Source organism: Ursus americanus, chromosome 14 (assembly GCF_024610735.1).
Source record: "Ursus americanus isolate L20-20 chromosome 14, mUrsAme1.1.p, whole genome shotgun sequence".
In the NCBI taxonomy this organism is placed as follows: Eukaryota; Metazoa; Chordata; class Mammalia; order Carnivora; family Ursidae; genus Ursus; species Ursus americanus.
The window spans coordinates 50,144,183-50,156,520 of NC_142140.1; the positions used below are offsets into that span (position 1 = coordinate 50,144,183).

Here is a 12,338-nt window from a genome sequence, read left to right on the forward strand (position 1 = left end):
GGAGACAAACCATAAGAGACTCTTTAGAAAACAAACTGAGGGCTCCAGAGGGGAGGGGGGTGGGGGAATGGGATAGGCCGGAGATGGGTAGTAAGGAGGGCACGTATCGCATGGTGCACTGGGTGTTATACGCAACTAATGAATCATCGAACTTTACATCAGAAACCAGGGATGTACTGTATGGTGACTAGCATAACATAATAAAAAATTTAAAAAATAAATAAATTTAAAAATAAATATTAAAAAAAGAGCACAGGTGGGCGGGTGGGGGTTGCTGTTCCGTAAGCCCACCACGAACTCGGACGATCAATAAATAGCTGTTGAGTGAATTAATATGATTGAGCCCAAAGTGAATGAGCCTTTTACCAGGCAAAAGGCACCTCTACTGACAATGTACAAATTGGGATTCTTCCTGGGTTCTAGTGTTGAACTACTAAACTCGCTTTCTTGTACAAGGAAAAGAAATGCCTTTGGTTATTTTCCTAATTTTAAGAGCTCTTCACAGTCCTTTCACATGGATTGAGTCCATCTGGAGTTAGTTGTCACCAAGGTTGGAGTTCCAAGAAAGCCCCTATAAAAAAAGTATGCAGCTTTCAGCCAAAAGCGCTGTTTTCGACAACAAATGTGGTTTCCGATAACAAATGTATTCTAGACTCAGGGTTGTAGGTCAAAATTCTTGAACTTAGGGGCGCCTGGGTGGCACAGCGGTTAAGCGTCTGCCTTCGGCTCAGGGCGTGATCCCGGCCTTCTGGGATCGAGCCCCACATCAGGCTCCTCTGCTAGGAGCCTGTTTCTTCCTCTCCCACTCCCCCTGCTTGTGTTCCCTCTCTCGCTGGCTGTCTCTATCTCTGTCGAATAAATAAAATCTTTAAAAAAAAAAAAAATTCTTGAACTTAAGACAAAACTTTCACTATTACAAGAAAGCTCTTCATCCTTTTTAGCAAATAGACATGGCTGAAAACCGGGATACAGAAGAAATACAGACATGACCTCAGTCTGATGGTAACTGGATGTCGACGTTGGCTGACCTTTCCTCGTCTTTCTAAAATAGAGACAGTGGTCCTCACAAAGCACAAGAGGCGACACACAGCGGTCTCATTAAGGGCTGATAACCAAAAACTGACACTCTTGTTTCAGTTGTAATTCCCGGCCAGCCTGAATTTTAAAACCTGAAGTATCCAATTTTCTGGTCCGCCAGCCATTTCAGTTGTAATGTCCAGCCAAGACTGAATTTGGAGCTTACACTTTCCTGCTTCCTCTATGCCAGGGTATCTCTACCCCAGCAATATTGATATTTGGGGTCCAATAATTCCTTAGGGTCAGGAGCCATCCTGTGCATTATAGTATATTAAGCAGCACCCCAAGCCCAAGCCTCCACCCGCTAGATGCCAGTAACCTTCCCCATCCCAAGTTGTGACCACCAACAATGTCTCCAGCCATTGCCAATGTCCCCTGCAGGCCAAATCACCCCCCGTCAAAAAACACTGCTCTGCACCATGATAAGGAACTCTACTCTGATCCCTCAAAAGAGCACAACCTTGCCAGTGAATAAGAATGTGAGTTCAAAAGAAAAAAAGGAAAAAAACAAGACTCTTAACTATAGAGAACAACGCAGTGGTTGCCAGAGGGGAGCTGGGTGGAGGGGTGGGTGGACTGGGTGATGAGGATGGACAGCAGCCGTACCATGATGAGCACTGAGTAATGTACAGAACGGTTGAATCACTTTGGGGACACCTGAAATTAATATAACGCTGTGTGTTAATGATACTGGAATTTTTAAATTAATAAATTAAAAAAATTTTAATAAGAAAAATAGAGTATGAGTTCAGCCCTTCTATTCACCTTCCTGTCCACCTCTCCGCCCTTTTAGTCTCGGTTCCAACAGTAACTTCCCTTGATGATTTTTACAGAAACCACTTCCTCAGCCACAACCAAAGACATGAAGGATGTGAGCAGAAACCCAGTCCTTGAACCCAACGAGGTAACAGATGTTTACAAAGCCCAAAATTAGCAAGTGGATGTGGATACTATATATTATACGTCTACTATACATTGTATATTGTCTAGGTATCATAATGTGTGATATGTCATATATATTATGTATTATCTGTTACGGTATGTAATATATTTTAATGTAGTCGTTTTTAATTATAATAGAAATCCATTATAACACAGTAGTACAATGTTATATATAATTTACATTATGTATAACTGTGAAATATACAAATACATCACCATGTTTATCATTATATGTATATTGCTATATATCTCACAGTAGAGATAGAGTGTATGTGTGTGTGTGTGTGTGTGTGTGTGTGTGTACGCACGCATGCATGTGTGTATACTGCCCCCTAAAGATAGGATCGATCCCAGGCCAAGAAAGACAGTCTAAGTGACACTGTATTAGGGTATGCTGAGTTTTACAACGAAGAGATCCAAATATCCAACAGCTTTAAAAAGATGGATCTTATTACTTTCTGAGTTAACGGTTCAGGTGGTGAAAGGACTCTGCTCCATGAGGCCATTGAGGGGACCCACATTCTTCCCTACTGCTATTCCACCATCCCCTGGCATCTTGTCCTCGACATGACCAAAACTGGGTTGCTGCAATGTGGCTTTTTTTTTTAAGATTTATTTATTTATTTGACAGAGATAGAGACAGCCAGCGAGAGAGGGAACACAAGCAGGGGGAGTGGGAGAGGAAGAAGCAGGCTCATAGCGGAGGAGGCTGATGTGGGGCTCGATCCCATAACGCCGGGATCACGCCCTGAGCTGAAGGCAGACGCTTAACCGCTGTGCCACCCAGGCGCCCCTGCAATGTGGCTTTTGTACCAGTGGGTCGAGGGGAGATGAGTCCAGGGCAATTTGTCTAGAGCTCAAGGTGAAGAGGGGAGAGTGGAGGAAAAGGGATACGTCTACTCACTCGATTATAGGCTAATGAAGTTGTGATAATTTCTTTGGAGATCTGTCTTAAAGCAAGAACCCAGAAGTTGAAGGTATCACAGCCAAAACTAGCCTCAAGGGAAGCTGGGACAACGTGGTCTCTAAATGGGAAATATGGTCCAGATAAATTTAAGTAATTCATTTAATTAGTAAAAGGAAGGGGGAGGGGAATAGATATTGTAGGCAGTTACAAGAGACAGACCAAGACAGTGCCTGTTAAAACAGAGGAGCATAGAAGAAGGGAGGGAAAAATAGGACAAGACAAAATCAGAGAAGGAGACAAACCATAAGAGACTCCTATCTATAGGAAACAAACTGAGGGTTGCTGGAGGGGATGGGGGTGAGGGACGGGGTAAGCGGGTGACAGGCATTAAGGAGGGCACTTGATGTAATGAGCACTGGGTGTTGTATGCAACTGACGAGTCACTACACTCTACCCCTGAAACTAATAATGCACGATATGTTAATTAATTGAATTTAAATGAAATTAGATTAAGTTTTTAAAAAAAGAAAGTGCCTGTTAGGTAGTAATCACTTAGTGTCTGTAAACTGACTCTGAATGTTAACAGAGAGAATGACCCATGTCTCTGAGAACCTAGAGTCTAGCAGAATGGGCTCATCCCTTCCTCTCCCTCCTCCCCACCCTCACCCTGCTCTACTCCAGAGGGACCATTCACATCTCATCCTCCAAGCTCCAGGCCTCCAAGTACATGCTGTTCTCTCTGCCTGCAACTCTGTTCCCAGTTCCTCACCTGGCTGGCTTCCTTCTACCCTTCTCTGCTCAAGACTCAATTCAGGTTTCACATCCCCCTGGATGGCCTCCCTAAACCCTTCCAAATGAGTTTACATCTGTTTCCCCATGTTCTTCTGTGGAGGTTAGAAGTGTAGACAGAGAAGGATGGGAGTTAAGATGGCGGAGGAGCAGGGGACCCCTTTTTCAGCCGGTCCCCTGAGTCGAGCTGGATAGGTACCAGACCAGCCTAAATAACCACGGAATCAGCCTGAGACGCAGGATGATGCATCTGGATCTCTACAAATGAACATCTCCAGCGCTGAGTATTGAGGTACCAAGAGGGGAGCTGTAAACCGTGCACGGATATCGGAAGATAAACGGAAGGGGGAGGGAGCCGCCGTGTTTGGGCGCCGGGAAGCGGCAGCCACCTGCACGGGGGAGCGGGAAGACACACAGAGGGTACCCGCGAGAGAGCGGACTGAGACCGGTGAGCCGTGAACGCGCGCGCCACCAGGCATCTCCCGGAACACCGGAATCCCGGTGTGCTCACGGGATCCAGACTGAGACCGGGAACTCCCGGAGCGCGCGCGGGGCGGCTGGCGGCTGGCGGGCCACCTGCACGGGGGAGCGGGCGGACTCGCGGTCGGCACCCGCGAAACAGCAGACTGAGACCCTGAACCGGGTGCGCGCGCCACCAGGCTTCTCACGAAACTCCGGAATCGAGGTGTGCTCACCGGGCATAGACTGAGACCGGGAGACCCGGGAGCGCGCGGGGCGGCCGGTGGCTGGCGGCATTAGAAACACAAAGGACAGAGACGGGGCGGCCGGTGGCTGGCGGCATTAGAAACACAAAGGACAGAGACGCGCCGGCCCTGGAAGTGAGGGCAGGGTCGCCGAGTTGGTGCGCACATCCCGGGACGCCGCAGGGTTGAGCAGCACCAACAGTAACAGAGTTAAAGTGGCCAGAACATCAGTGGAGAACGGGCCGCAATCCCTCTGTTCTGCGACAATGCAGCCTCTGCTGCTCTGACCCTCAGAAGAGGCATAGCCGGCCGCCAGGGAAAGCCGCCAGAGAACAAAAGCCTGGAAATACCGGCTCAGAGAGTGCCCATCCCCATCCTCCCTCGCAGGGGCACGGAGACTCTACCCAAACAGGGTTGCCTGAGTATGGGCGCGGCAGGCCCCTCCCCCAGAACACAGAAGGCAGGCTGAAAAATCAAGAAGCCCACAACCCAGGCGCCTGGGTGGCGCAGTCATTGAGCGCCTGCCTTCAGCTTAGGGCGTGATCCCAGCGTTCCGGAAAGGAGTCCCTCATCGGGCTCCTCCGCTGGGAGCCTGCTTCTTCCTCTCTCACTCCCCTGCTTCTGTTTCGTTCTTGCTGTCTGTCTCCCTCTCTCAGATAAGTAAATAAATAAAATCTTTAAAGAAGAAGCCCACATCTCTAAGATCCCTATAAAACAAGGGGCACGGCCTGGGACCCAGTCAATAATTTTGGGCTCTGGAAACCCCGCAACCTCTCTTCATCAGAATGACAAGAAGGAGAAGCCCCCCCCAGCAAAGAAAGGACAGTGAGTCAGGGGCCTCTGCCACAGAAGTAACGGATATGGATGTAACCAAATTATCAGAAATGGAATTCAGAGTAACAATGGTCAAGATAATGAGTAGACTTGAAAAAAGTATTCAGGAAAATATTACTGAGAATATACAATCCCTAAGGGCGGAAATGAGAGCGAATTTGACAGAAATTAAAAATTCTATGAGCCAAATGCAGGCAAAACTAGAGGCTCTGACGGCCAGGGTCACGGAAGCGGAGGAAAGGGTTAGTGAATTGGAGGATGGGTTAATAGAGGAAAAATTAAAAATAGAAGATGGTCTTAAAAAAATCCACGCCCACGAATGTTGGCTACGGGAGATTACTGACTCAACGAAACGATCCAATGTTAGAATCATCGGCATCCCCGAGGGGGTGGAGAAAAACAGAGGTCTAGAAGAGATATTTGAACAAATTGTAGCTGAAAACTTCCCTAATCTAGCAAGGGAAACAAAAATTCGTGTCCAAGAGGCAGAGAGGACCCCTCCCAAGCTCAACCATGACAGACCTACACCACGTCACGTCATAGTGCAACTCGCAAATATGAGATCCAAGGATACAGTATTGAAAGCGGCCAGGGCAAAGAAATTTCTCACGTACCAAGGCAAAGGCATCAGAATTACATCAGACCTGTCTACACAGACCTGGAATGAGAGAAAGGGTTGGGGGAGCATTTTTAAAGCTCTTTCAGAGAAAAACATGCAACCAAGGATCCTTTATCCAGCAAGGCTGTCATTCAGAATTGATGGAGAAATAAAGACATTTCAGAATCGACAGTCACTAGCCAATTTCGTAACCACGAAACCAGCCCTACAGGAGGTATTACGGGGGGTTCTATAAAAGTAAAAAGGCCCCAAGAGTGATACAGAACAAAAAGTCACAGCCAATACAAACAAAGACTTTACTGACAACATGGCAGAATTAAAAGCATATCTCTCAGTACTCAGCCTGAACATTAATGGTTTAAATTCTGGTTTCAAACGCCACAGGGTTGCAGATTGGATAAAAAGAAATGACCCATCCATTTGCTGTCTACAAGAGACTCATTTCGAACCCAAAGATGCATTCAGACTGAGAGTAAGGGGATGGAGTACCATCTTTCACGCAAATGGACCTCAAAAGAAAGCTGGGGTAGCAATTCTCATATCAGATAAATTGGATTTTAAACTACAGACTATAGTTAGAGATGCAGAAGGGCACTATATTATTCTTAAAGGAAGTATTCAACAAGTGGATATGACAATTATAAATATATATGCCCCCAACAGGGGAGCAGCAAGATACACAAGGCAACTCTTAACCAGAATAAAGAGACATATAGATAAAAATACATTAATAGTAGGGGACCTCAACACTCCACTCTCAGAAATAGACAGAACACCCTGGCAAAAACTAAGCAAAGAATCAAAGGCTTTGAATGCCATACTCGACGAGTTGGACCTCTTAGATATATATAGAACACTACACCCCAGAACCAAAGAATACTCATTCTATTCTAATGCCCATGGAACATTTTCAAGAATAGACCATGTTCTGGGACACAAAACAGGTCTCAGCCGATACCAAAAGATTGAAATTATCCCCTGCATATTCTCAGACCACAACGCTCTGAAATTGGAACTCAACCACAAGGAAAAATTTGGAAGAAACTCAAACACTTGGAGACTAAGAACCATCCTGCTCAGGAATGACTCGATAAACCAGGAAATCAAAAATCAAATTAAACAAATTATGGAGACCAATGAGAATGAAAATACAACAGTCCAAAACCTATGGGATACTGCAAAGGCAGTCCTAAGGGGGAAATACATAGCCATCCAAGCCTCACTCAAAAGAATAGAAAAATCTAAAATGCAGTTTTTATATTCTCACCTCAAGAAGCTGGAACAGCAACAGAGGGACAGGCCTAATCCACGCACAAGGAAGCAGTTGACCAAAATTAAAGCTGAAATCAATCAAGCAGAAACCAGAAGTACAGTAGAGCAGATCAACAGGACTAGAAGCTGGTTCTTGGAGAGAATCAATAAAATTGACAGACCACTGGCAAGACTTATCCAAAAGAAAAGAGAAAGGACCCAGATTATTAAAATTATGAATGAAAAAGGAGAGGTCACGACGAACACCATTGAAATTGGAAGGATTATTAGAAATTTTTATCAACAGCTATATGCCAATAAACTAAGCAATCTGGAAGAGATGGAATCCTTCCTGGAAACCTATAAACTACCAAGATTGAAACCGGAAGAAATTGATTTCTTAAACAGGCCAATTAATTATGAAGAAATTGAGTCAGTGATAAACAACCTTCCAAATAACAAAACTCCAGGCCCGGACGGTTTTCCTGGGGAATTCTACCAAACATTCAAAGAAGAAATAATACCTATTCTCCTAAAGCTTTTTCAAAAAATAGAAACAGAAGGAAAGCTACCAAACTCATTCTATGAGGCCAATATTACATTGATCCCCAAACCAGGCAAAGACCCCCTCAAAAAGGAGAATTACAGACCGATTTCCCTAATGAATATGGACGCCAAAATCCTCAACAAGATACTTGCTAATAGAATCCAACAGTTCATTAAAAGGATTATCCACCACGATCAAGTGGGATTCATACCTGGGATGCAAGCGTGGTTCAATATTCGCAAATCAATCAGCGTGATACATCATATCAACAAGAAAAGACTCAAGAACCATATGATCCTCTCAATCGATGCCGAAAAAGCATTTGACAAAATACAGCATCCTTTCCTGATTAAAACCCTTCAGAGTGTAGGAATAGAAGGTACATTTCTCAATCTCATAAAAGCCATCTATGAAAAGCCTACTGCAAATATTATTCTCAATGGGGAAAAGCTGGAAGCCTTTCCCTTAAGATCAGGAACACGACAAGGATGCCCACTCTCGCCACTATTATTCAACATAGTACTAGAAGTCCTTGCAACAGCAATCAGACAACAAAAAGGGATCAAAGGTATTCAAATCGGCAAAGAAGAAGTCAAAATGTCTCTCTTCGCAGACGACATGATACTCTATATGGAAAACCCAAAAGAAGCCACTCCCAAACTATTAGAAGTTATAGAGCAATTCAGTAACGTGGCGGGATACAAAATCAATGCTCAGAAATCAGTTGCATTTCTGTACACGAATAACGAGAACGAAGAAAGAGAAATCAGGGAATCCATCCCATTTACAATAGCACCAAAAACCATACGTTACCTTGGAATTAACTTAACCAGAGATGTAAAGGACCTTTATTCTAGAAACTATAAATCACTCTTAAAAGACATTGAGGAAGACATAAAAAGATGGAAAGATATTCCATGCTCATGGATCGGAAGAATTAACATAGTTAAAATGTCCATGCTACCCAGAGCAATCTACACTTTCAATGCTATCCCGATCAAAATACCGAGAACGTTTTTCAAAGAACTGGAACAAATAGTCCTTAAATTTGTATGGAACCAGAAAAGACCCCGAATCTCCAAGGAACTGTTGAAAAGGAAAAACAAAGCTGGGGGCATCACAATGCCGGATTTCGAGCTGTACTACAAAGCTGTGATCACAAAGACAGCATGGTACTGGCACAAAAACAGACACATAGACCAATGGAACAGAATAGAGAGCCCAGAAATGGACCCTCAGCTCTTTGGGCAACTAATATTTGATAAAGCAGGAAAAAACATCCGGTGGGAAAAAGACAGTCTCTTCAATAAATGGTGCTGGGAAAATTGGACAGCCTCATGCAAAAGAATGAAACTTGACCACTATCTCACACCATACACAAAAATAAACTCCAAATGGATGAAAGACCTCGATGTGAGACAGGAATCCATCAAAATTCTAGAGGAGAACATAGGCAGCAACCTCTACGACATCAGCCTAAGCAACCTTTTTCATGACACATCCCCAAAGGCAAAAGAAACAAAAGATAAAATGAATTTATGGGACTTCATCAAGATTAAAAGTTTCTGCACATCCAAGGAAACAGTCAGAAAAACTAAGAGGCAGCCCACGGAATGGGAGAATATATTTGCAAATGACACTACAGATAAAGGACTGGTATCCAAGATCTACAAAGAACTTCTCAAACTCAATACACGAGAAACAAATAAACAAATCAAAAAATGGGCAGAAGATATGAACAGACACTTTTCCAATGAAGACATACAAATGGCTAACAGACACATGAAAAAATGTTCAAAATCATTAGCCATCAAGGAAATTCAAATCAAAACCACACTGAGATACCACCTTACGCCAGTTAGAATGGCAAAAATAGACAAGGCAAGAAACAACAATTGTTGGAGAGGATGTGGAGAAAGGGGATCCCTCCTACATTGTTGGTGGGAATGCAAGTTGGTACAGCCACTCTGGAAAACCGTGTGGAGGTCCCTTAAAAAGTTAAAAATTGAGCTACCCTATGATCCAGCCATTGCACTACTGGGTGTTTACCCCAAAGATACAGACGTAGTGAAGAGAAGGGCCATATGCACCCCAATGTTCATAGCAGCAATGTCCACAATAGCTAAATCGTGGAAGGAGCCGAGATGCCCTTCAACAGATGACTGGATTAAGAAGTTGTGGTCCATATATACAATGGAATATTACTCAGCAATCAGAAAGAATGAGTTCTCAACATTTGCTACAACATGGACGGCACTGGAGGAGATAATGCTTAGTGAAATAAGTCAAGCAGAGAAAGACAACTATCATATGATTTCTCTCATCTATGGAACATAAGAACTAGAATGATCAGTAGGGGAAGAAAGGGATAAAGAAAGGGGGGGTAATCAGAAGGGGGAATGAAACATGAGAGACTATGGACTATGAGAAACAAACTGAGGGCTACAGAGGGGAGGGGGGTGGGGGAATGGGATAGACCGGTGATGGGTAGTAAGGAGGGCACATATTGCATGGTGCACTGGGTGTTATACACAACTAATGAATCATCGAGCCTTACATCGAAAACCGGGGATGTACTGTATGGTGACTAACATAATATAATAAAAAATCATTATTAATAAAAAAAAAAAAAAAAAAAAAAAAAAAGAAGTGTAGACAGATGTTCAAATCACAGCACCACAGTGACAAGAAACATGGGCAAAATGACACAGCCCTCTGTATTAGGGTTCTCCAGAGAAACAGAACCAACAAGAGACGTAGATAAAAGATATTCGTTATAGGGGCGCCTGGGTGGCTCAGTTGTTAAGCGTCTGCCTTCGGCTCAGGGTGTGATCCCAGAGTCCTGGGATCGAGCCCCACATCAGGCTCCTCCACTGGGAGCCTGTTTCTTCCTCCCCCACTCCCCCTGCCTGTGTTCCCTCTCTCGCTGGCTGTCTCTCTCTGTCAAATAAATAAATAAAATCTTTTTTAAAAAAAGATATTCATTATAAGGAATTCACTCAAGCAATTATGGAGGCTGACACGTCCCAAGATCTGCACTAAACAAGCTAGGGATACAGGAGAACCAATGGTGCCTGTTCAAATCCAGAGACCTGAGACCACGGAGAGCTGATGTTTCAGGCAAGCCTGAACAAAAAAACCAGCATTCCAGCTCAAGGCAGCCAATCAGTCAGGCATTCAGGAGGGAGATAGTTCCTTCTTATTCAGACGCCTTGTTCTGCTCAGGCCCTCGGCCAATTGGATGAGGCCCACTCAAATTGCAAAGGGCAATCTGCTTTACTCCATCTACCCATTCAAATGTTCATTGCATCTAGAAACACTCTCACAGACACACCCAGAATCACGCTTGACCAAATATATCTGGGTACCCTCTGGCCCAGCCAAGTTGACACATAAAATTAACCATCACACTCTGCAGGATTGATTTACTCATCCGTAAGATGGGGGTCATCAAGGCACCTACGTGCTCGAAAGGATCGGAGGGTTAGATGAAATACTGTATGTAGAGTACTTAACACAGCGCTTGGTCCAGAGTATACCTTCCATACAGGTTGTTCATTGTTACCTCTGGCAGACTCACGACATTTCCACGATGTGTCATCACCACCTGGACAATGAGCTTCTTGAGGGCAGGAATCAGCGCAAGCCCACACTGGGAGTTCGGCAAGTGTTCCTAGAAGTAGTGAACAGATAATCATGTACTTAACAGGAACATTTCATTACAAAGGTTCAATGCCCATTTCCTCAAAAAGTTAAACATAGAATTCCCATATGACCCAGCAATTCCACTCCTAGGAATATACCCAAGAGAACTGAAAGCAGAGGCTCAAACAGATAGTCGTACTCGCATGTTCATAGCAGCACTATTCACGGTAGCCAAAAGGAAGAAACAGCCCAAATGTCCATCAATAGATGAATGGATTTTTAAAAATTGGTAATCCATTCAGTCATAAAAAGGAATAAAGTTCTAATTCATGTTACTACATAGATAAACCTCGAAACCATCATGCTGGGCGCAAGAAACCAGACACAAAGGTCACCCGGGTAGGTTTCCATTTCTATGACATGTCCAGAACAGGAAAATCCACAGAAACAGAAAGCAGATTGGTGGTTGCCAGAGCCCAGGGGAAGGAAAAGTGGGAAGTGATTGCTCAATGGGTGTTCTCTCGGGAGGATGGAAGTGTGTTGGAACTACATAGACGTGGTAGTTGCATGACATCGTGCGAATACTAAATGGCCACTGCTTTGTACACTCTAAAAGGGTGCATTTCACGTTGTGTGACGTTCACCTCAATTAACGAATGCATGGCCAGAAAAAGGTAGAGTCTTCACGCTGGATCAGACACTACGAGAGCAATTCTGAAGGGCAAATACTTTCGTGCCTACTCTGTACGAATTAATTTGAACCCAGGTTTCCGCTTTTATTTAGAGGACAGAGGTAGGTTTTCTCTACTGGGCAGGAACGGAGGCTGCTTGTAAACTTTCCACAAAGACTCAGACTGAAAGAATAAAACCTTGAAAAGATTTATTTGAACACTGGTTCTGAATGTTCCTCCAGCCCTTTTGATCTATCACTCTGCTTAAAACTCTTTCATGTAGTGGGCGCCTAGGTGGCGCAGTCATTAAGCGTCTGCCTTCAGCTCAGGGCATGATCCCGGCGTTATGGGA

General features: G+C 44.2%; 1 protein-coding gene across 1 annotated transcript in view; it reads left to right on the forward strand.

Moving 5' to 3' along the window:
- Positions 1-12,338, forward strand: part of ADGRE3 (adhesion G protein-coupled receptor E3) — a 50,693-nt gene that overhangs the window by 15,185 nt on the left and 23,170 nt on the right. The window contains exon 5 of the mRNA XM_045811975.2: positions 1,911-1,981. Coding sequence (XP_045667931.2) covers positions 1,911-1,981 — 71 coding nt within the window. The remainder of the gene's footprint in view (positions 1-1,910; positions 1,982-12,338) is intronic.